Consider the following 26,266-nt stretch of genomic DNA (forward strand, 5'->3'; position numbering starts at 1 on the left):
GGCAGAATGTGTAAGGAGAAATGCTTGTTGATATTGCTACCTCCTGTAATCAATATTGCTGATGCCAAGAAATTAATTTTAGTCAAAATTAGAGATGAAAAAGTTTCTTGAATAATCAGATTCATTCCTTTAGCAACATGAAATGTAAATACACCCAGTACTTTGAAGTGCTCTTTCCAGCTCTATCTTTATACAACGTAGATGCTCAGAAGATGGCTTCACCAACACCCAGTCTTCAGGAAAAAAAAAAAAAAAAAAAAAAAGTTTTTTTTCTTCCTTTTAGATTTTCTGTTGTTTTGTGCTCTTTATTTCATGAATCATCCTTAAAATTTATCCTTAAATAGTACAAACAAATAGGCACACATAATTAAGTGTTTTAACAGGAAAAGAAAGGGGGATTCCTAAGCAATGCTACACACAAATATAGGGACACAATGTATCTCAGACCTTATTGTTACATTTTTAAAAGTCTCCTAGCAAACATTTTCCCTTTTATTTCAATATTTGAAATGCCCTGCAAGTGCAATGGCAAGCAAAATAGCTACTATGGCATAACTTCTGGAAATCTGACCCTAGACATAAAGATTTTTTTTTTTTTTACGAATATATACAGTTATTTAGATTGTTGCCCAGCACAGTATTTTTTTCACTCAAAACTTCCAGTAAAATATGGTTAATATATGGCATATATATATATATATATATATATCTTTCAGATAAGCTTTCTATGTAGTTCAGTGTGAGGCTGGAAGCAATTCTCATTGTTGTCAGTAGATTGAGAAAAAATTGATCTGGAAGAAATTTCAAGGATTCTCTAGTCTGTTGCTGTGCTATAAGACAGGTTCAATTATTTCTGAATCATCCCTTGAAGAGATTTGTCTTGTCAGTCTGCTCCTAAATCCTCAGGTGACAGAGATCCCATCATTGGTTTGAATGCCTTACTCAGCCATAGCTATACAGCTTAGCCAAATACAAAGCCTCAGAGAAGCAGGGAGGAGAGAGGAGAAGGAGAAACTGAGCTATGTAACTCATTCATTTGATCTAGGCAGAGTGGACGAAGGTAGAAAGACAGTAAACAAAGTGACAAAAAAATATTACATTTAAATATGCCAAAGAGAAGGAGAAAATAGGGATATGGACTTTCTTGCTTTGATTTGGATTGTCCATATTCTTTGTGTCTATTTCATTGGAAAATAAATTAGATTTATGGGGAAGGCAGGAGAAATCTTTAACAGAATCATTAACAGATTCTATGATTATTTTTAGAATTTAAACATTTGCTGGTCACCGTGATGAGTGTGTAGTACTCCTGACTGTAAGAGCAGTTAAATTTTGGGGCAATGTATTAAACCAGCAATTAAGTCAGCCAAAGTCCTGAAGAGGCATAACATGGAACTTGATCATTTTCACATGAATAGTTTATTCTATGGTTTTAGCTCCCAAATTTTTCAGAAATCACTACTGTCTTTGCTACCTATATATATATATACCTATATATATGTATGAACATTTTACTTTAATCCTCTTTAAGTAATTAAAACCCATATATTTTATTCTTAACCCTACCTTATTATTCAGTTCCTGTGTCTTTTGTCTTCTTCACAGTTTCTGCTGTATGTTATTTTTCAATATAGTCACCAATTTGATTCATAACTTTAGATATTGAAAACTGTGAAAAAGACCTGATTTTTGCTTTATTGCTAGTTTAACTATTGAATTTTTTTTTTTTAGTATATTGAAAGAAAGAAACAGAAGGATATCAATAAGCACCCTAACAAGATTAAAAAGAGGAGTGTTTATATATGACAGTACTGTTAATTTCAACCCTGCATTGTGGCAAGTAACATTTGATCATTTTTTCTCTTCCTCATTTTTTACACTTGCTGTCAATCAGTTTGAACAATTTTTGCTCCAGTTCTGCTGAAATGGCATACTTCTCATTCCAGTTGCCTTTAACAAAGACACTGATTTCATTTCTAATTCTTATTACCTTATACAATGCAAGGACTGGACCAGACTTTCCTGTCTGCACCCACCCTTCAATAAACCTCTGCAGCTCAGTGGTGTCTGTAATCTTTCCAGGGGGAAATCAGTCCCTCCAGTCCCAGGCCCTACACACTCCACCAGAATTTAAATGACCCTGTGCTGGGCTGTTCTTTTCTAAAAATCTCCCCTATTCCTGCAAGCAGTGCAGGGGTAGAGCTACGTGGTTTGAATCCATTCTGTGTAGAGCCAGGTCCTTGGCTGCAGTAAGTCAGGCTGGCTCCTTGACTTCAGAGGATCCCCTGCTAACTTGGAACAACAGAGAATCAACTTTTTGCTCGTATTAACGTTCCAAAAATGCATCATTTGAATACAAATAACCTTTATAAAGTGGAGCAGGGTTTGGGAAATAGAGATGAGGTCAAAGGAGACTGTTGGAAAGAAGTAAAGTTTATGCAGATGTTTCAGGGACCATGAAATATCTAAGTAACTGAAAGGGAAAAACTAAAATTTTGGATGGTAAGGGATGGGTGCCATCAGAGCATAAGCACAGAGGCACAAATCTAGCAGATGTCTTCCAGTGTCATTTATTAAACAACCATCTTCCAAACTAGGTATCCTTATGTGTAGATATACATATTAGAGATCCAGATGGTAGCAACAGAGATAAGGATATTGATATGGACTTTAAATCTTGGATTAGTCATCACATCCTCTTGGTAGCTTCTGGCCCCAGCTCATGGCTATTTGTTTGTGGTGTTTGCTAGCATAATGTACTTATGAATCCAGAACCACAATCTAATAATGTATCATTGAAAAAACACATGCAAAATTAATTAAAATGTTAACATTTATTTTAAAATGTAGGAATAACATTTTAAAATATATAGTCTCTTATTCAAACCTTGGTAACATCCACAATTCCTTGAAAGCTTTTTCCTCTGCTCCAAAGGCCTTGAAAAGGGCTGCAGTCCAATCCCCGATGACCCGTATGTGGACACTGAAGTAGTCTTCCTCGGGAGCTGAGGTGAGGGTGAAAGGGTGCCACTCCAGCTGTGAGACAGATGGGCACTGTAGAAATATATATTGGCCAGCTCCCATTTTAAAGCCATGTTTCTTCATGTGGAGCTCAAGGACTCCAGAGGAATGTGTCACCACCTAAAGAACAATATAGGGACCAATTTTATTTTCATTCAGAAGGGTAAATACTTGTTTTCATTAGGTAGCAGATATCGTAACCTGCAGTGTTGTTGCCCAATGGGTTCAGAGCATATACAGTATGTATTGTGGGATAGCTTGACTTCTGAGTGTAAGCACAGAGGAAAGACTGTAGCAATTCAACAGTTCGTTAATTTTCTTGGTATAACCTGTGCAAAAGTATTTCTTAATTGATTAGAATAATTCCTTAGTTCCTTGTTTCACTCTCATGTAACATTGTTAACTCTGTGGGATTACAAAGAAAAAAGCTCAGTGAGCTCAATCCTAATACACTTTTATAAAGAGGTAATCTCAGTTAAGCAGCAGTTTTGTATGTCGCACATAATATACTGAGATTCTCAGATCACAGCCACTCTGTGAAATCAGCAGCAAGACTTATCCAACATCCTGTCCCCGTCACACAAACTACACCTGTTCCTGATCCCTGGCTTGATGTGTGGACTCAGCTGCTCCAATAGCGACATCCTCAGTCTATTCTGGTGTGACTTAAATAGTCCCTTGGCACAAGGCTGGGAGAAACTGTTACAGTGATATTAGGGAAGTTTCAACTATATATGCTAACTGATCATATAACCCTTCATTTCCTCAGAAGCCTCCAGATTTTAAAGTAAAAACTCTGTGCTGCTACTGAAGTCAAGGTAGTCTCTGGCATTAACTGCAGTGGAACGTGGTTTTAGTTCATTAAAAAGACACCACAAACAGATGTTTGTGCTACTGTGGTGTAAAGTCTGGTACTTCATTAATCAAGTTTGGTCCCATATGGAATATTCTTATGGATTTGTTATTGGAATAAATGCAAAGCGTAAAATCAATACTTGGCTGAAAACATGGTAATGATTGAAAAGTTGCTGAAGCTAGGAAAGAAAAATGAGGTTCCTAATATAGAGAAGTTACCTAAAAATGATAAAAAATCCATTGACATAATGGGTTTTTTTTGCAGATATATGAGCTATGTTACATACCTTAGTAATGATGACTTCCTGTTGAAATCTCCAAAATCTAACAATTCGTTCGCAGATGTACAACACCACAGGACTTAACACCCACTTCCAAGCCTGTAGACAATTCCATATTAAAAAACAAGGTTTATTTGAATGTCTACAAAATACTTTGCTTTTCTGGTTTAAGTCAGCAGGTAGCTTAAAATTAAATTACTTGATTTCTCTGATTTTTGGTTTGTCTTTCTCCAGAGAGTACTTGTGTTGCTGCTGTAGCTGTTCTGGCTTTCTTGTGGAATAGACATATGGGACTCCCTCACAAACACACTCCAAAAGCAGTGCTAATATCTATCTGTACTCTGGCCAAGAAGAGTCCTTTAAAATCTTTTCCTATTAAAAAGCAAAGGAATAGTCTATTTAGGTGTTGTTACATATAGATATCATTGGATCTGAAGCTGTAGAGATGCATACGGTTATACAATATTACCCATAGCCTTAGTTGTTTTTGTTTTTGTTTTTTTTTTTAAAGTATTTCAAAGCAGTCAGATAGGAGTAGCTGTTATTGTCAGCTGTGAGTTTTCTGATGAGGCATGAGAAAACATTAAGTCCAAAATATTCAATTAGAGAAATGGGATACATTTTCATTTAATCCATTAGTCAACTCTTTATCTATCTATCTATCTATCTATCTATCTATCTATCTATCTATTTTTTTTTTAATTGGGATACTGAGTTGGTCATACTTTAAGTATAGCAGATGATTGTTGTGCTTGTACTTGGTAATTGTATGTACTGATCACTGTAACAATCAGAGATACTGGGCTACCCAGGAATATGAGCTGATCATTTCACTGAGTTGCACTGATAGCTAAGATAATTAGATATAATTGAATCTTCATGATTTAAAAAAATCCTTCTTTCCACACCCCCCCCCCCCCCCCCCCCCGGAAGAGATACTGGTTTGTTTCCACTTTTTTTAATTACACTGAATACTCCACAATCATGTGGCTTTTAAAATTGCCGAAGAGTAACTTTACTTGCTGAAATACAGCTCCACAAGCTGGGTAACAGGGGTTATAAAGTAACTTTTATGAGAAGCAGGACTTAAAATCATCTTAAATCACTTAGAAAGTGCTGAGAGGATGGAGTGGCAACTTCCCAAGGTTAAGTCTTGAAAATTAAATTTAAAAAAAACAAAACAAAGGAGCATGATTTTATTATGGGAAGAAACCAGCATAAGCCAGAAGATTCTCATCTAAAGCAGAAACTCAACACATCCGTTGTCCCTAAATACTACAGGTGTCTCTGCGCAGTGGGTAATCTCATGTCTTGAATGCATTTGCATATATCAAGTCACAATAATGATGAGATCTGTTCTTCCTCCCTTCCATTTGTGCTACCTGTAAATAAAAGCATGTGACAGGAATGATAAGGTTGCAGGCTACCCTGTGCGAGAGCTCAGCTGGGATTTTAGATGTGCCATCACTCCAGGGCAATGGAGCATTCAATCCAAAATATCTCTTGACTGGGTTGGGACAACGGGGCATCCACCAGGAGAGATGGGCTCTTAAGCTGCACGGCTCTTGGCTGGCTAATCAGGGAATTGGTATTCTTGCCCAAGTACTGTTTCCTCCTGTAATGAGAATGGACTGAGATGGGGCGGTGGTGGCTCAGGCGAGGCTGTGAGGACAAAAGTCCAGACACCTCGGGTGGAGGAGAAGTGCTCCATCGTCCTCAGTAGGAGCCTGGCTGGGCTGCTTCCTCCCTGCTGAAGTACAGAGCAGGGGAGCGGTGTGGCGTGACTGAGACAGGGGCTCTGTCCTGGTGGCCTCCCCAGGAGCCGTGGCCAGCATGGTGTGCCCTCTGGTCACTTCATGTCCCAGCCATGCACAGGGCTGTCCCCTCCCTGCTCCAAGGCTGTGCCACCTGCACCAGCCCCTGCCAGTGCTGCACAAACCTCGCCGTGGCTTTTTAGCCTCTGAGTGAATCTGTGCTATTTGTCTGCGGTGTCTAGCAGGTATCACACTGTATCACATTACACATCCAGCAAGGCGCTGTTCCTATAGATGATCTATATGCCATATGGTATTACCATAACTCTTTTAAAGTAATGTGACTTTGCAAGTATGGCCCTGGGTAGGCAGGAATGTGTGGCAAAATAGGTTTAACACAGAGAAGTGCAAGTTCTTTCCAGTTAGTTTTATGATAATGAATGTCAGGAAGCAAGCTTGTGTCTGTATTCATGGTGCGTAGCCACGTATTGATTTTTATGGTGACATTGTAGCTGAAATTTTTAGAGAGGCATTCATTTTCTCATTAATATGCAGGTTGGATAGTGGCTAACAATAGTTTAGTTTAAGAAAAATCTATGTCAGCCATTAAAAGAGCTACCAGCCACTGAATGCTAATTTTTCTTCTTTACTTTAGGATTTCCTTTGGTATGGTTTTTTTTCCTTTTTTTTTTTCTTTTTGGAAGAAACAACAGAAACTTGCATATGAGCAACCTAAATCTTGAGCTGAAAATGTTAAATGATTTTGTTTGTATGCGAGACATCTGACATACTATACAAGTCTGCTACTTAATTACCCCCTGTGGATTTGCAATCTTGTTCTAGCAAAACCACCCTTCCATGGGACATTTTTCCTGCCTTTTGCCTTTCCCTTTCATAATTCATTGTTTCAAATTCTCTCCTTTTTACCTAACTTAAGGCATCAAGACTGGACACTATGAAGTGTGTGCCCCAAAGGAAGGACATGGTTTTCTTTACAGTTCTGTTGTATTTTCTGTATCTCTACCCTCATAAGGTTTTCACTTGGAGGCTATCTTTGTGCAATGAACACATCAAGGATATTGGTGATACTGAATTATTCAGAATAAATGTATACAACAGATCAGAGAGAGTATAATTTTGATATTCATACCCTTCAAAGAGAGGGTTAGTTAGTGTTCTCTAACTAAAAGATCTTCTAGAAATAAAAATTGCTGTTAATGACACCAAAATTGTATACAATACTCTTCACTTGTGCATGCTGTACTGGTTACAGAGGAGGCTGAAGTCACGGAACAGGAATGTAAAACTACTCTCCAAACATAACAGTAAGTGCCAGTCACTGGCATATGATCCAGCCCCCTGCTCCCTAAGATATTTGGCCTTCCAAGAAAGGACAGAAGTTAAAAACAGAAGACAAACATCACTCTTACCACAGGTTTGTTGCCAGAAAACTGTGGCAAAGGGCACTGAGTGGCGTTCTCCCATTCCCAGTAGCGATCTTTACAGTAAGTGACATTGTGGAGCAGCAGACTCTGGGGTGTCTGACCTCGGACAAGCTGACTTAAAACAAAAATGTTCATCAATGATATGCTTTTTTCCAAGGTTTCTCTGTCTCTCTAGGTTTTGCAGTAGTAACTGAATGCCAGTTCTGATATAAATGAAAGTTTGAGAACTGACCATTTCAAACCTGTTCTGCTCTCCTGTTCAAATTACCCTTCTGTTAGTTTTGCAGTGAATTTTTGACCAAAGGCGAGAAGTGTGTATTGGTATCCATCAGTGCAGCTGAAATGGAGAGAGCCCTTGCATAGAAAATGTACCTTTTACTGTATGTGGCAAAATTTGATTTCCAGGTTCTTTGGAGTAGGCTCTTTGACCTCCTCAGTATTTGAGCATCTGGTAGTGTTTAGTAAAGTGATAAAATTTAATAGTGACAGACCTTCTCTTTCCTTTACTGCTTTCTAAATGTATTTTTAAAAGCTACTAATAAAGTCGGAGGAGTGTAATTAGATGTATACACTCTAAACATACTAAATTCTAGCTTACTTACTTCAGAGAATGTTAATGACGTGAATTTTTAAAAATATATCAATCCTTACTGTTCAGTTTAAATAGGTTTCATCTGGTGTTGATTATGGGCAGAGAAGAAAGATTTTTATGGGGAAACCCTGTTTGCTTCGTATTGTTTCTCTGAATTTTCCTTTCCATACTTAATTTGGCTCTGACGCCTGTTCAGACAGAAAGGAAAGGAGTTGGTTTTGGGTGAGGTTTGTTCAGCCACCTAGGAAGGAGGAAGAAAGGGGAGGTGAATGAAACCTTGGGGTTTGACTCTTTTTCATTAGCAGGGTGGTGGTAGGGATATTTTGGGGCAGGAGGAAGCTCTGTTGCAGTGCACTCCCAGCCTGGAGCCAGCAGAGTGCTCATTGAATGGTATTGATAGGGCTCTTCAGATAGTGCCCCAGTTTCAGGGCAGTCTCTGGCTCAGAAGTGCTGGTCAGCTGGCTAGACAGAGGGAGCTTACAAAGCTGAAGGTTTTAAAAGGTTCATTATAGTTGTTTGAAGTTAGATTCTAAAAGTTTTACCAGAGAGGGAGGAGATGGGGGGGCATTTTAATCAGGCCAGGATAAAGTTTATAGCATTTGCTTGCAGCTCTGCCTCTGTAAAATGGGACTAATTAATTAAGCCAGCTCCAGGAACACTCAAAGCCAAACTGGATGTGGCAACTCTCAAACCACAAGGAAAGAGGTGGGGAAAGTAAAACACCACACACTATTTTACTGGCCTATTCCCTGCCTTATTTTAACTCCATCCATGCTCCTCCAGAGAACAGGCACCTGCACATGCTGCTGTGGGCTAGGAAGTTCCACTCTGTCAAAGAATCGTGGTCTGTACATACATTAGTGGTGGGCAATAGATCTGAATATTTTATGAAATAGAAATAAAAAGTCTATTCTGGTCACAAGGACAGGCTGATAGGGTTTTTAGCAACCAGGTCTAGTTGGAGGTGTCCCTTCCCATGGGAGAGGGGTTGGAACTAGATGGTCATTAATGTTCTTTCCAACACAAACCGTGATTCTGTGATTCTGTGAACACCAAATCACTGTCCTCGGATCTGAAAAGCTTAACTATGTTTTCAGCCATGTGCACACAAAGCTAGCCAGCAGGAAAAGATCTATGGTGCAAAGCTATCTTTGCTGAGGGCTCCTCACTGGACATGATTGAGGGCTACCTAGGGCTTAGGACTAGGTCTGGCTTGGTCCTATGAATGGATCACTTGTTAGCTTTTGGAACACAGCAATGAGCTCTTGTCAGTGTATTTCCACCCCAAACACTGGGCTATGCAGCCCAGGGATTGTACCATGGTGTGAGCCAACTCCAGGGGGTGAGAAAGACCATGAGAATTATGTCAAAATTGTGCTCCCTGAATTAAAATGTAAATGTAAATTAACATCAATGCTATCACACAGAAATGGTAAAAGGAAGTGGAGGATAGCACACAAGGGAGAAGCAGATGATGCCAGTGGAGCTGGAAACAGAAGATGAAATATTTTCAACTCTAAGCACATTACTGCTCTCACTCTTCATTGACAGAGGATTTATCAGTCACTGAGCTTCTCAAGGAAGGCCCCATGCATCTGCTGTCCCTCACTGTAAGAACCAGAATCCCCTGCTGAGAGGACAGATCTTTCTTTTGTGCAGAGGAACAGAGAGACAAACAGCAACCAGGCAGTCATCTCTGTCCATAAAAGCCCTCTGACTGGGCTAGTCATAAGCCTGAGTTGTTTGTTACTATAGTCATTTAAACCTGGTTTGTAGTATGGTACCTAGCACTACTACACAGTATGTCTGTATGGTGAAGAAATTTGAGATTCTGATCCTTGCAGAGAAAGGTCAGAATCACTTTATATTTATTAAGAAAGAGGAGAATGGCCACAGAGATGCCTGCCATAGGGTAGATGACATGCTGCAAGCTTCTCAAGCTTTTACAAGGCATTCTCATCCAAAATGCCTTCCAAGTGCTATGAGTGTAAGGCCTATCCCTTTCTAATTTGAACCCACAAAGGTTTGATTCCTGATCTGTAATGTCCCGTTCCCAAGCATGGAAGTTCAATCATTGATAGGGTACAGGTTGTAAGATGGTGGAAGAGTGGCTGAATAAACTGAAGGATGCTTTCATTCCTCAGAACAGTGATGTATCTTAATTTCAGAATGTTTTCATTTAGTTATCTCACCAATGATCCAGCAGTTTGTTAGTAGAAAAGCATGGTATTGTAGATTTGGATGGTGTTTCATCTCAAACTGTGTACATATATCCTGTAGAGTTGACACAAATACTTACCCCATACCATGGATTATTAAACCAATGAAGAAAACCACAAAGAGGTGATGGGTGTACCAGAAAACCTCATAGCACGACCTTCTGATGAGCTCAGTGGATGAAGTCATGATCAGAATTAAAGCCACGGTTATCATAACTCCAGTTATTCCAGCTATTGTGGTTAGTACTTGTCCTGTTGTGTTCTAGAATAAGAAAACAGTAGTAGTAGTAGTAGTAATAGTAGTAGTAGTAGTAGTTGTTGTTGTTGTTGTTGTTGTTATAGCTGTTATTTTTATTACTGTTTATGTTACTTTTATTATTGTTACTGTGGCTGCTATTACAGGTGAAGCCAAAATCTTCAGCATAGGAACAAAAACAGAACAAGACATGGAGGCACGGAAATCCTCCATTTTACCACAGAACAGCATTGAAAGACATCCCTCTGCTCCATTTCTACTCAGGCTTATTCCAAACAGATATTTAAATATTTTCTGCCGCTTGTTTCAGGAATTGAAAGGAGGAAATTAGACAGTCTCATTCGTTTGTGTATCAATTTTGATTGCTTACACATTTAATGAAAATGTGTCATAAGTAAAGCAAAATTATTAGAGAAATGAGAAGATTAAACCTAGAAGCCTAATAAAGAAAACAGCACTAGAAACCAGTTTATTGATGTGAGGGTGATAAAGTGTGGTGCTAAGACACCTGCAATTGTAAAGATGTGTAACTATTTTGTGCTTACTTTACTTCACTTCAAAGTTTGTGGGGCTGTAGCAGCCCTGGAATGGTACACAAAACTGGCATACTCTCATTTACCTAAAAAACATTTCTTGTTTACCTGTTCCTTACATTTATCTGGAGATACACAGCATTAGGGTTTATTTTTTAAATACATATTTATGTTAATATTTTTATACTTGTCAATGATGAAACATTAATATGCTGGGCTGGAAGATGTTCCTTCTTGTTCATGACTCACAGATGTCAGCAGAGGTCTGGTATATCTGTCTGAACCCACCAAAATAAACTGAAGTGAGAGTGAAGATGTATTTTGAACACAACTGTCAGATGTTTATTGCACTTATAAAGCGCAAATCGTGAAGAATGACAGTAAAAATCTCACACACAAGATGAGAATCAAGCTAAATATGCCATCAGAGTGTAAATGAAGTCCCCATTTGGCCTACAAAGCATGTATGTCTGTTTTTCCAGTGGTGATGCACAGGAATGAAGGAGCACAGCATATCTCCTGGATCCTGGTTTGGTTATACAACTCAATACACTAGCAGAAAAAAAACCCCAACCCTCTATTGTATTTGTAAAGTGCACTCATTTGATATGGAAATCCTAAAGGTGATAAAATTCCACAATGCCCTTTTTACAGTCGCTTTTTACAGTAAACTCATTCTTTCAAATACTCACACTTGACAGCACACAGTACCTTTTCAGATTGGTACCTGTGAAGAGTGTGTTCAGATCCTATTACATATTAACAGGATTGATCTAGGTGATATTTTGAACATTTCCACTACAGTGGCTAGTTTGGATGTTGAGATGAAAAAAGGCAAAATGTCAAAGACACTTAGTACATTGCTTCAATGGCAGTAGGGTGAAACTGAAAAGAATGCCGGAATTGTTGATCTCAGAACTTTCTCCTCTGAAGTTAGAAACAATCTTTTGTTTGCTTCTCTTCATAATTTATTAATTCTGAGTTTAAGTACTGAGACATAAGTGAGTGATAAAAGAAATATAAATATTAGAGGTTAGATTAAAACCTAGGCTGTAAATTGAAAGGTAATTGTGGAGTGTATTGTTGTGAGAAATCTGAGAAAGAATCGCAAAATATTCTAGCCTTCCTCCTCAAGGGTATTTAGGATCTTAATGCTAATTAGAGGCCTACCTCACAATTATATCACTATGGGAATGCTTAGTGGAGAAAAAAAAATGCTTACTGAAAGATGGTAAGCTCCTGTCCATATCTGGGAGCTTTGTTCTGCTCCTGCAGAGCACCTCACGGACATGAACGTGGTCTTTTGGTGTACTGAAAGACTGGGAAGCAGAGCCCTTGGCTTGCTCTCCTGTTCTGATTAACCTGACTGCTTTGTCAATGCTAATGTGAAGACTTGCATTCATAGCACTGACTACATCAATTTGCTTGATTTTCTTCATATTTGAAATTGTTTATTTGTTTATTTTGAAAGATGAAAACCCTGTGCTATCTAAACTGGAAAGGAACTAAGGAAGAGCAGGACAAGCCTCTCAGCTTAAAAGCTCTGTTGAATCCTATCAGTGGTTGTCCAGACATCTTCTCACTTGGTTTCTTGTTTCAGTGGAGCACATCACTGTTCCAAAGAGCACCAACCCGTGGTGTTCAGGCAGTCCTTATTTCATGCTGACTGTGTGGGCATTTTCTAAAGAGCATGGGAGTCTCACTGGGGCCATTTCAACCCTGGAATATGTAACTACAAAACAGGATACACAAGGAAACTTATAGCATAAATGTGATGTGTGTTATAATAGAATATGGGGGGGAAAAGCTTATTTTCCATGGTTTACATGCAACACAAAGAGAAACATGCTCAGCTTTTCTATATGTTATGAATATGATAAAGGAGAGCTTATGATGCTGTTGTGGGTTATCCAAAAAAGTGAGACACAGCCACTTTTTTCCATTTTATGGGAACATTTATGGGTTGAGGATCCTGTAGCCCTGCTAGGCTCTGAAGAGCACACAGCAGCTCTAACTTCCCCCTGCACTGCTTCCTGTGTGCAGCAGCCCTCTGGGTAGTTTTGAAGGTGCTCTTGCCTGAGCAGCCACACTCCACATATAACGAGGCAGAATCAGCCCCCGGATTGGGAAGGTGCTGCACCACCGTGGGGAGAGACAAACAGCAAATGTGAAAGAAATATTGTGAAGTGCTACTGCTGTTTCGTTATTTTTCTTTCTGAAAATAAGTTGTTCCATGTATTGATAGTTTAGTTTGGGGTTTTTAAAAATTCTTTGCAGGTTTATTTAATTGCCTACTCTTCACAACGCTCCTTATCCTCCCCCCACCAGCTGTCTCCTGACAAACTAATTAAAATACTATAGACATTTCTTTGAGCTTAGTAACCTGAAAATTGCAGCTCTGAGTAAGTGTTTTCAGCTGAAATTGAGGTTAACCTTTGGCAGCACCTTCTCGCTCTGGTTAAAAGGCTTTGAAATACAGTTCTACTGACAATAGAATCCACAGAGGAAAACTTTTTAGATGAGGAAACCTAAAAAGTGACACCTTACTGTTTCATAGGTCCTGATCGGGTTCAAGTAGCTTTCATTTGGGCTCTTGCCAAGACCAGAAAGTTTATTTCGTAGCTCCCCAGCTTCTTTTGACTGGCTGGAATGATACCGCTCAATGTTGATGGAGTGGGCAACAATATGGATGGCTGCAGGAGAGAAAGAGTGGTGTGAAATTACAGGCACTCTTGTATGTGCCCACAGTGCCAGAAGGAACTTCATTATGCACACTGTGAACTATTTGAAAAGCTCGGGCATAAATTGAGAGTTTTGCGTGGATTAAGATGATGGTAAAAAGAGAATTTTATCAACTGCATGTCTAATATGAAGAGACTGCTTCACAGTGGAGAGGATAGGAACAGCTTCAGGGTCACCTCCCAGGTTTACAGTCAAGTGCCCTGCAGTCTCCAACGTCATTAAAGGAGGACCTCTTGAGAACTGATATAGAAGTGTACACCTCTGACTTTAAATTGTTCAAAATTAGGTAAACTGATTAAAATTCACATTTTTAATTAATATACTAGGATGTACCATGCCCTTGCTACACAGGACACTGAGTTGACTGATTTAGGCATGCAACAGTTTGCAACTTGCACTAGAGATGCTTTCAAAATCTGTCTCCAAATAACAAGTGTCTGTAGCAGTACTTTATGCAGGTGGAGCCTGAGGAAGCCACAGGAACTATGATTTAAGGGGAGAAGAGCAAATTGCAGGGTAAGATCTGATTTGTCCTGAGTATCATATATCACCTCTACTTCTGGCCTGCTCCCAAAAGGTATATGAACTGGTCAGTTTAGAAAAGTGCCTTAGATTGAAGTAAAAACTCCCCTGTAATTATTTTCTTTGGGGAAAGAGTATAATTTCAAGAGTGGAAAAGGAAGGACTTTGTTTTATTATTGGCTAACATAGATAAAGATGTAATCAAGCTAGGTGCACAGTTTCATTTTTCAATATGAGAGGTTCTAAAATCCATTACATGGAACTTGTAATTAATGCAAGATATTAAATGCCAAAGGATGCAAAAATGACAATGAAAGATAATTATATGTTTACAGCACAGTTATTTCTAGTTTTTATAATTAGCTTCCTGTTAGCATCTCTCCTTCAGTGGTTATCTGTTTCTGTCCCTGACCATTTAAAAAACCTTTTTAAAGGCATTGTTTGTCGTAAACCAAATATGATCTTCTTCCCAGAACAATATTCTCAAAAGAAGTTTTTTTTTAACTCTCCCTCTCCCTCTCCCTCTCCCTCTCCCTCTCCCTCTCCCTCTCCCTCTCCCTCTCCCTCTCCCTCTCCCTCTCCCTCTCCCTCTCCCTCTCCCTCTCCCTCTCCCTCTCCCTCTCCCTCTCCCTCTCCCTCTCCCTCTCCCTCTCCCTCTCCCTCTCCCTCTCCCTCTCCTCCTTTATTGCCTTTTTCTCCCCTTTTTTTTTAGTTGTGACTATGTGGATGAAAGTAGTGTCTTACTATACAAGTCACTGTTTAATCATAGATGTAAACACAGGATTAAATGCATAAGGACCTTGGTATTGCTGGTCTCTTATGTGCCTACCCCCTTAGTGGGCTCCCTCACTCCACATGATAAAAAGTCCAGCTCCTCTTCAGCTCCTGGGGACAGCTGTGTCCATGAGAACAAGAGTTAAAGTAGGATGCTGGCCAGGGACCCAGTTAAAGCAGGCAGTGCAAGAAGGTGAAACATTCCCCCCAACAGCAAGTTATCCCTTGTGTCCAAGCTGGAGTGAGGCTATTTTCACTCTGTACTTCTGAGGTGATCCTTCTAGAGCAGTAGATGTGCTGTGGTTGGTTGATTGTTCACTCAAAATGTAATGTTAACTTAGGGACTCCCCCCGCCACTCCTTGACACCTGCTTCACCTCATTGCCTCATGCTTAGAAATTCACTGGGAGATGAAAGATATATTTTAAAATCCTTTTTACACTAAATTTAAAGTAAGGCTTTAAACCAAATCACATGTCCTAGTCACTGGGTTGACTGGTTATTCTCTTTTGAGCTGTCTCCTGATGAAGCCCTTAATAAAAATAATCCAATATTTATTGACATAGGCATCCCAAGCGAATATCCTGAGCACCCAAAATGCAAAATCAATCTCCCATTTCTCCTGAATCTTTGGCCCAGCAAATAATAAATTATTTATACAAGCTGGAATAGCTTCAGCAGGATGGAGACTGAATCCAAATGGGTATGAACTGCAGAGAGATAAAATGAGCCTGGAAATTAGAAGACAGATTCAAGCCATCAAAGGAATGAGACTCTAAAATAACCTTTCTATAAATGGGGTAATGGGATCAAGCAATCTAAGCAGCTTTCAGCTGAAGGTTGGTCATTTTGTGAAACGGTGTGCATGACATGATTGTGAGCATCAGAAGGTACTGATGGTACAGTGGCCTTGCATGTCCTGCACGTGTTGTTGTGGATTAGGTGCTGCATGAGAAACAACTTTGCCAGCATCAGGTGAGAGATGCTTCCTGGAGCCTGTGCATGGCAGTGTGCTCCCAGCAGCCTGGCAGTGCTGGGACACTGGAAGTGAGGTGACACCGGACCACAAGCAGTGAATGAGATGTGTGGATTTAGACTGTCAAAACCCAAGAGCCCAAGAAGCTCTGAGCTGCATGGTTTAGGTGGCAGCTGTGTGGGGGCTGTGGCAATCTGTTCCCCAGTGCACAACTGATGTATAAGCAGTATATAAACACTGTTTATGTATTTAAGTGTAACAGCACATTTAAGTGCTGAGTGGGAAGGGGGGAAATGTTCCTACAAGGGGCTTCTTTCAGAGCAGATGTGTTGGTCTGGTAAGGATGTCATCTGATCCAGCTGGAATGGAACCAAGTCACTGCTCGATGAGGACCTGATTTTTTTGACATCTGAAAGAGCTCGCTCGTAGCGCAGGAGTGTGGGGTAACAGATTGCCATCTTCAGTAAGTCGTGGAGTTACATGCTGCACATTGCCTGCTATGGGCTAAGGGAAGGAGGAAAGAGGAAAGAAAACTTTCAAAGGATGGAAAACCCTGACAATGAGTCTCTAAGTGGACTTCTAGTAAGCAGTTTTATTTTGGCACCTACTAGTGATTACTGTGATGTGGGCTTCTTGCCCTCTATACCCGCAGGATGCATTTTATAACTCTGGCATGATAGTCCCCATAGCCTAGGGACCAAGAGAGTTTCACTCAGTTAGGATCCATAGTGCTGTTTTACCAGAGCTTGCTTGCAGTCTGTCAGCTGCAGGTTTTGGATATCTTTGCTCATTTAGAATTGTGACATTGGCTAATTGTGGAGGTTTGAATCTGTGTTCATAGCAAAAAACACTTTCTCCCTTTCACCTTCAAAACAATAGATTTGTTTAAAGTGGTACTGCAGACTATAAAATATTCACACAAAATGAAGACATTTCTGCTGTTTAGAAACCTACAAAATCTTATGCTTTCCCTAAAGTGCAGGATTCTAAATGATTTGTACAAGTTCTAGTCATGGCAGCAGTGACAGGATATATAATGCTATCTGGTAAATGCTGAGTGTCGAGAGTTAAATGAGGTGCTAGTTTTCTCCAACAGACAGAGGTCCACCTTCCCTAACAGAGTATTTCTAGTCTTGGACAGAAAAAAAATGGGTTGCATGGATATAGTTTTCCAAGAAGGTCTTGAGACTATAGTTGATGAGGAGTACTCATATTGCAACTTTCCCCTGGAAGAAGAGCTCCACTTCTGACAACCTAGCCTAGTAAGACTTTTCTGCAGGCTATCAGGGGACACTGACTTTTCCATTTGCACATTGCTCTGCTCCCCTGCGTTTCTGTCAATGGAAACATCATCATACCTTCTTCTTTGAGATCTACCACACCTTCCCTTCTGGGTGACATTCTCTCCAGCTGTCATCTGACAGGTAGAGGATATTACAAGTGTAGAAGACTTCCAGAATGAACAGGAGGGTAGATGTTATTTTTCTTTTCTGCTAGCTATGCTGTGGTAGTTGTTAATTTACAGAGCGTAATGATACGTTGAAAAACATTACATTCAAACTAACGTTGTACTGAATATGTTGGTTTACCTGAGTCTCCCATGATCTTCTCTATTGCCTGGAGTGTTATTAGATTAATACTTCTGAGACCTAATTCCATTTTCAGTGTGGTTCATTTAATGTATAATAGTTGTAGCAGAATAAAAGGTCTGGCTGAACACATTGCCATTAACTAAAATATTTTACAGCCCTAAACTGCATTTTCTGAAGGCCTTTGCATCTGCAGTGCATAGAATTTACTAAGCAATTCCAAAATTAATCTGCAGATTTCTGAAATCTCAGCTTACCACAGTTGGTAGTTCTTTCCTCTGCACCACTTATCTGAGTTAACCACAAAGGCAAAGTTTAAGGAACTATGTCTCAGAGTTTTTGGTTCAATTTTTTCCTCATTCTGCATGTGCAGAAATAACATATGGAATAAATCACCCAACCTTAAACAAAGTTCTTTTTATAACAGTTCATGAAGACTGAAGGATTTTTGTTGTTTTTAATGACATCTGGAACCTCTGAAGCACTTAACATACATTAATTTGTATTTGACCCTAAGATGTTCTATCTAGTCCACCTCTGAGATCAAATAAAAGGCTTTATTGGGAGGAGAGAGGGAGGAAAAGGATTGCTATTAGATCATGGTGTTTACTGTACATATCCTTAAATACAAAGAGATATAATTAAATTATCTTGAAAGTATGGTCAATTTAGCTACTCTTATTCAGCCAATTGTGCCTTCAGTGAAGCATGCACAGCTCTCATTGAACTAAACAGAAATTTCATGTGTTTATCTGAGGACAAGATTTCACTTTTTCTGCATGCCTGTACAGGATAATAATCAAATTGGAGCTTGCTGCTAGCAGTTAAACATTTTGATTAACCAGCCAATAATGATAAAGCCAAAGGGTCAAATCCTGGCCTTTCAGCCCACAACAAATAGAACAACTTTGCAGGCAGATAACCCAGCCATGGAGAATTCTGCCCCTGACCAAGGCTGGGATTCTTTTTTCCACCCACTGTCTTGTGCCATTCCTAGTTATTCAGAACCCCTAATTCAACATCATGATGTCTTGTGGACTAAAAAGGCACAGGTTGTATAAGAATTAAAACAGTGACCACACATGTGCTTGCATTGTATTTTGTTTTTCAGAATGGTTACAAACATCAAAGAACATGACTTGGACCATTTTTATCTTAGCTGGAAGCACATGATCTTCAATTTAAAATTGTTTCCTTCCTAGTACTTGCTCTAAGTCTGGATTTAAACAATCTGACTGAAAAAAAGAAAACAAAATGTTTAATGGAAGTATGATTTTCTGTGATTTTTGGAAGTAGAAAACTGCTTCCCTGAAAATTTAATCGCTTACACAAAATTGTGACTCAGGTCACCAAAGCCACTCACATAGTTTACCAAAAAGTGATTGAAAATGGAAAGGTTTCCTAGTATTTTTAGCCATAGATTTTTCAGTGCTTGTCAGAAGCCAAGCACACCTGGCATCACCATACTTCCTTCTGCACTTTGCATGTTTTTAAAGAACATTTTGCTGGGATTTTTAAGGAGCAGGAATCACCATTTCAAGCAGCCTAACTCCAAACAACCTTGCTGTTCTTTCCCTAGTTTCCCTTAATTGCTTAAACTTTATTAATATCATAATTCAAAGATTGATGGAGCAAAATATCCACATGACCTTTCTGCAAACACCAAAACAATTCAAGTAGTTTCATCTTTAAGATAAGCCAAGCATATTAAAGTAAAAAAAAAAAATATCCTTCCAACACTCCCCACTTCAGAAAATGTATGAATGTGCTTTCTTGAGTGGGTAAAACCAGTAAAGTAAGAAGTAGGTTTTGTAGAAAATATTATTGCTATCTCTTGTAGTGTCTTTATGTTTCAGACCGCTGTGTCTCAACTAAATAGTCTCTTTTCCACTACAAAGCCAAGAATTATTTGCACTGATCAAACTGAGAGTGCATGAAACTCTGATTTTATTCTAGCAGAGTTACGGGTCTATAAGGAAGATTTATTAGTGGCTGAATAACTCCCAGACAGCTCTTATCACAGACAGGCATGCAGAACGCAGGAAGCCAAACTAAGCAGAATTCCCTTTACTGAATTTTCAATGATGCCCTTGATTATAGATAGCATTGTTTACTCTCTCTCTTTCCTCCAACTTCCCTCTTCCACTAGTCTCTAATTATATCCCTTTATGACCTGACCAATTAAAGCTTGCTTTTGAATTTGTATTAGAGCTGATGAAAAATTAAAGGTACAGATGTACTTTTTCCAAGGCCAGGCACACCTCAGCTGAGCTCTCTGCCTGTTAGAAGCCAGACAATACTAATGTTCCACTGACTATTTTTAGCACACTATTAAATAAATATGCTGGAATAACACCACCTGGCAAGCTAAGATGAATACATGTTACTTTAATAATAAAGGAGTTTGCAATTTTATATTGTGAGGCTAAGCTTACTGATCTGATCTTCAAATTGGTTTAACTTCTTGCTGCCAGATTTAGTCTATTGATCATACAAGGGTGAGCATCCATTTAACTAACAATTACTAAATTGCAATAGACTAACAGGAGTTGACTGTGGTTTTGTGTAATAAAAGGCATTATAGGTAGTACTAGGATAAATAATGTGTCAGTTGAGAGGAAAATGGCATCTATTTACACATCATTTTAGCACTGTTAGATTTTGTTAAAAAGGATTCAGTGTACTTGTGGCTATCACTCTGAAATGTTGCTTTTCTGTCACAATGTGTTCTGTAGATTTTATTTTTCTATGAACTTTAAATTGAATTTCAGGCAATTGAGTTTCTGGCCATTCTTTACGCAAGTCTGACTATACAGTGATGTAGTGTTTTTCCAAATATGATAAATGTTTCTCACTTGACTGTTAAGGAAGCAGGAATGCATAGGTTGTCACGCTTTGTTTATTAGACTTCCCGGTGTTGTGTTTTCTTTCTCAAATATCAACTATTTTTCCATTTTATATTTTAGAAAACAAAATCAACCAACCTAAATAACAACCCAAAAATGAACCCCTGATTTCTCCCTAGAGAGTGATTTAAATAAGAATTATATGATCATACTTTCTGTCATTTCACATTGGCTTGTGTGTCCGTTTCCTTGAAATTCATGAAACCATTAAGGTAATCACTCTTCTGATAGACTTGCACTTCACAGACTGTCCACATTAATGCACTAGCAAACATTTTGATATTAATGTAAAAACCAAAACCACAAAAGATTTGACTGTACAGTTTTGGTTTCTTTTTGGAACATGACTTATTATACACCAAGTTAAGTTGGTTAATTTATATTCCTGGGTTGATTTATTAATTAAAGAAGCAATGTTGCACTCTGTAGGAACCTGTTCTGTGGCAAAACTGAACTCTGATGAATGAGTGGACATGACAGATAAGTAATTCATCATAATACACTGTAAAATGAATGTTTGCATCCTGTAGCCCTCCCCTCTGAATTCTTTAGCATGACATACAGGAGACAAACTTTAGCTATTGGTTCCTGTAGGCAATCCTGGCTTTGCAGTCTTGTCTCGCTGCATGAGGACATTAACAGCCTGTACACGCAAAAGCAGCTCCCTCACGCAGGCTGGAAAAGATACTGGGACCAGAATCTGCTCTGACAGCCTGGGGGTAGAACAGTTACCCTGCAATGTCTCATGCTTTCAAATAGCCCTGATTAATTCCTCTGTCTCCTTCCCATTTTCTAAGAGAACTATCCATCTGTCTGTCTATCTGTCTATCTATCTATCTATCTATCTATCTATCTATCTATCTATCTATCTATCTATCTAATCTCAGATACCTCTCCATCTCTGTGTGCTCATGTCCTTCTTCACATCGGATTTTGTTCATTCCTCTCTGTACATCCCATTTTCCTCAAGCTATCTCCTGTTCCCCTTGGGTCCTCTGAATTCCTACAAACTTCAGTCTTGTCCAGGTCCTTTTACTACTTAGAGTAGTAAAAGAACTTAGAAAACAGGAAGGTGCCATGTCTTTTTCCCAGCCACATGAACAAACAGCTCCATATGTCACTAGGACCAACAGAATAGATAAATTTTTATCTCAAGTTGCTGTTTTTCCTTCAAGGGGGCTGTTAGTTTCTGGATCAGCCACCTACTCCAAATAAATATCTAGAAATCCATTGTTTTTGAGACACCTGGCTCTCTCAAATTCAGATTAAACTTATTACCTGGTTGAAAAATTAGTGAAGATGTATTGGTGGGCAGATGTGTGATGTGACTCATAAGCATCATTTCCTTACAGAATCAGACAGAAATGCTACGTCATCTCCCCAGACATCCCCAGGGTTTCAATGAAAGTTATTTGCACTAAATTTTAAGAGCACACAAGCTGGTCAGATTAACTAAGTGACAACTGGTGTTTACTATTCAGATTGAAAGTTTATTTCCTTAACAGTCAAACTCTTCTCAAGCAAAAAAGATTACAAATGGTTAATCAGATGGGACTCCTACACACATTTAAAGCTGCAGTCAACAAATGATTGCACTAAAATATCACATCTCAGAGCTGATGGGGATTACAGCATTAGGCAGAATCACTGTGAAATTCAGAACAGTTCCAAGGCAAAGAAGAAGAAAATAAAACCAAAAAAGCTTACTTGCATTTAACGCTATTCCATAGGCAACCATCTTGTGAAATGTGATGTTTTTGTCAAGCTGTCTCCTCAGTGCTCCTCCACAGCACTTGGTGAAAAAGCAGAACTTGTTTTATATCATTCCTATTGGTGTTTACAACTCACATTTTGGAGAAGAGTTCAGTACATTTGAAAATGGAACGCTGAAGGAATTCAGTGGAAGTTTTGCGTTAGTTTTAGGACTCAGGTAACTTTCCTGAGTGGCACTCCAGGGCTTCTGAAGCTATTCATCCTATACAGGGGCTCAAAAAAGGGTTTGATAAAGCTCTGCTACACTTAACTGTGATTTGTGAGTGGTTTATCTGAGCTGACATTAACTCATTTGCTGGTATAGGGACACCAGGCTGGGCCACCACTGCTTTGTGAGCTTAGCACAGCAGAGCTGAAGCGCTGGCAAAGCCAGCGTGCAATGAAAACATTTTCTCTGCTCTCAGGAAATGCACACCCCAGGAGGGTGAGGCTGTCTAGACCTCAGGTGGCTGCATGCTGATGTGTTACTGAGCCGTGCTGCCATTATTGGAAGGGCTTGGCAGTGGTGTGCTCGCAGCCAGCTGGGTGCCCCTGCGCAGAGCCAGCCTGGGCCCGGGGGCTGGCTGCACTGAGCCAAAACTAACACGCTCTGCTGTGACCCAGACAGCACTCACCGACAGGATTCAGCCTCTGAGTGGTGGTGTGGGTGTCTGGATTGCTCACACGACCTGGCATGGCACCATGCCAAAGATCCTGGCGTGTATCCATGTTGTTTGCCAGCTAATAAGTCTTCCAAAAATGTGAAGAACCACGGGGTGCGATGTCAATACACAGCACTCCTTGGAGAGGCACTGGATCCAGCCTGGTGCTGGCCATGCTGGAGCAGTCTTGTTGCTCTGTAGCGAGCTCCTCGAGAGGAGAATATTATCCAGAAGAACAAAATATTATCTGTGAGAAGAGCTCCAGTTCTCTGAGTTCTTAACATCTAAGTGGGCATGCATATATTCTGTGCTAATTTACAAAGTGATTCAGAAGGCCAGGACACATTTTCTATTTTTTTTTTGTAAATGTTCAGCTCCTGAACTCAAACAGTTACATAAGTTGATTCCCAGCCTAAATAATGCTTAACATCTGAGCCTAACAATCACGGAAAGAAAAATGGTGGAACTGAAATAAGAACCAGCTTATTATAAAGTAACTGTATCTTACCATTTTTAAATTCCTGTTTTTCCTGGAGTCATGAAGTGATCAGTGATTTTTTTTTCACCCAAAGATGTGACATTGGTATTGCTCTGACTACAATAATTCAGTGCAAGTTGAAGTTATAGCTAATAGAGCTAAAGCCTTAAGTACTTCCTGTGCTGATCCCAAGGTTAATGTGAACGCCTCTGTTACAAAAATGCATTTACCACAAATGAGGACCTGTATAGCAGCCACTCAGACAGAAGTGTTTAAACATGTTCATAACTATCCTTAGAACATTTTTATCTATCTGAACATTTTATTTCTCCAATTTTCACTTTGCAGCTACAGAGAATACACATGATGGATATGAATTTTCTCCATTTGGCCAAATGGCATTATTATGTCCTTTTTTTGTAGCTTCTCACTTTTCTCTTCATGACACCATGCTATGCAGCAGCTGCCAAAATCAGTGTTGCATTTAGAGCACTGTGTTAAACAAGTCATTTGTTTCTCTTCAGTCATGAATACTGACAATTTAAATGGTAATAACTAGGCAATAGTGTACAGGCTTCTCTATCAAAAATTAAAATTCCTTGGAAAATGTTTGATATGGATAATACTGCTGAACTACAGAAATAAAAAAGAGAGGATAATATGGCTATTTGAGAAATGGTACTTACAATGCTTGCTCCTCTTAAGAATGAAATAAGGTTTCTACAGACTGGTAACAGGATTAGCATACAGTTAAAATTAAGGCACGATGCAGAAGCTCTTGCCCAAGCCAGGGTTGACTGTACATAGAACAGCATAAAGAAATTAAATTACAAGCTTGGTATAGGAAGAGCAAAAGGAAGAAAATACTATATTAATATAATACTCTTATATGGGAAAATTACTGTTGAAGCATCAAAAGTTTTATAAAGGATGTAAATAAAATCAGACTACAAATACATTTTTCTTGTGAAGCCCTTTAACAATCAAACTCATACTTACTCCCAGCATAATCCGTGTATAAATGTAAGCATTGTCATCTTCATACCAGTGGAAGGTATCAATAAACAAATAGAAGTTCAGTCCCAGCCAAACCAGCTACAAAGCAGAGAGGCTATGAATTAGTGATATTGACAATATTTTTAAATGTATATAAAACTGGTTATGGTTATAGTTTTAAGAGAATCTGAGAGATGTTCCAAAATCAGTGTGCAATGCACTTCTTGATCACAGATGATAGAAATCAAAAATGCCTGCTGGAATGAGGCTATATTTTGGCAAATTCAGTTTTACAGTCCTATCTCCAGATCCCCAGTAAAGGATATAAATGATGTTTACTGTGTCATGGTAAACTCACTTTTAAGCACAGGTCTTAACCTGGTCTCTAAAAAGGAAATGAATGCTAAAATTAAAAAATCACAGAAACAGAGGGAATTAAGAGCTAAGGAATTTCCTTTCTCTGCTCCCCATACACAGTTCACCAAATTGTTTGAAAATAAATCAGAATATAATTTCAATTAGAATTGCAAACCCCAGCTCCCTTTATCTGACGACTAAAGTACATTGACTTAAAAATAATTAAAAACACTAAGACTCTAAATTGTTTTTAAGACTAGTTATAAAAAGGCTGCTGAATATTTTATAGCAAGTTTTACATTAAGCTTGGGAGTATTACTGTAAGCAAACCATAAAATGTCTTTTAAACAAGCTTAAAATATTTATATATATCCAATTAGGTTTTTTAATGCTAAAAATACTCACTAATAACAGCACTGAGAGTTTTTCATTCAAAATCCAGCATGCCATCCTGAGTGTCTCTCCCTGTGCTAGCAGCAGCTGACTCTTGCCTTTCAGTGTAACCTGAGTTCTCTGTCCATTCCTTGGGCTTTTCTACCAACTCCTTTTGTCTTTAGTTTTTAATAAGCACCTAGTGGGAGCATGAGTTCCCTCTAGGAATTTTCTAATTAAAGACTGCCTGACAAGAACAGATCACCTGAGTGACATGTCTCCTGATCTGTGTAAAAAAAATGCTGGTCATCATCCAGTCCATTTTCTCTCCAGAATTATTTCTCAGCAAACGAGAGATGCTGTCATTAAATTGTCCTCTTGTACGAACATGTATTTGGGTGGGGTTTTTTTTCCCTTTTTTTTTTTGTCTTTTGAACAGGGTGCAACACTTCTTTATGATTTGTCTTTTAATTCAGTAGCAAACAGCAGCATCCCTGCTGTGTACGCGATAAGGGAGTGTGTCCTGGTGAGGGCGCTGCCTTTACCCTTGGCTCCCCTTGCCAGAAGCTGTGCAAATTCTGCCTGTAGTTATCTCATTCTTTCTCTCCTAAAACCACTTCCTTAAGGCTTTCCTGAATTGCCTGTGAAGGAGACCTTTCTGTGGCGAAATTACTGAAAATTTCTGGAAGTTGAAATGCTATCAAGCTCAGCTACTTTTTAAACCAGTGCTAATGGCCGTTAATATGAGTTAGCGGAACCGTGAGAATGTCGTTATGAGTGCTTTGAATGCGAACATTTACAAGGGATTTGCTTTGAGCTTTATTTTTATTGGGTGGTAAAATTAAGTATTATTTAACAAACTTTATGACAATCCATGTGCAGTATTTGGCCACTGTCCATTATGAAACTTGATACAGGCTGTCCCCACAACAGCCCCCTTTATAGTTGCTTTGGTAGTGCAGGGGCTAACATGATAGTGAGTCTTGCCATATTTTTCAGAGGTCAAAAGATGAGGAAATAAGGGAGAAGGGAAAAGAATGTGCAGATGGTAAGGAGAAATACTAGTAAGGTCAGATGCCAATTTTAACTACTTAAAAAAAAAAAAAAAGGAGGGAGAGAAAATCCACTATCTGGATTAGCTGTACTTCAAAGGGAAATGCAGCACTGCGATGTTCGGCTTTGAAG

General features: G+C 39.0%; 1 protein-coding gene across 1 annotated transcript in view; it reads right to left on the reverse strand.

The window, feature by feature from the left end:
- Positions 1–25,808, reverse strand: part of NOX3 (NADPH oxidase 3) — a 41,423-nt gene extending 15,615 nt beyond the window's left edge. Inside the window, exons 1-9 of the mRNA XM_086877342.1 lie at positions 25,115–25,808; positions 24,356–24,451; positions 24,043–24,153; positions 22,172–22,256; positions 13,504–13,649; positions 10,248–10,429; positions 7,342–7,471; positions 4,164–4,256; positions 2,888–3,141 (exon numbers count right to left, since the gene is read on the reverse strand). Coding sequence (XP_086733468.1) covers positions 2,888–3,141; positions 4,164–4,256; positions 7,342–7,471; positions 10,248–10,429; positions 13,504–13,649; positions 22,172–22,256; positions 24,043–24,153; positions 24,356–24,451; positions 25,115–25,159 — 1,142 coding nt within the window. The 5' untranslated portion in view covers positions 25,160–25,808. The remainder of the gene's footprint in view (positions 1–2,887; positions 3,142–4,163; positions 4,257–7,341; positions 7,472–10,247; positions 10,430–13,503; positions 13,650–22,171; positions 22,257–24,042; positions 24,154–24,355; positions 24,452–25,114) is intronic.
- Between the last annotated feature and the right edge of the window lie 458 nt (positions 25,809–26,266).

This window comes from Cyanistes caeruleus, chromosome 2 (assembly GCF_971803275.1).
Source record: "Cyanistes caeruleus chromosome 2, bCyaCae1.hap1.1, whole genome shotgun sequence".
Lineage (NCBI taxonomy): Eukaryota > Metazoa > Chordata > Aves > Passeriformes > Paridae > Cyanistes > Cyanistes caeruleus.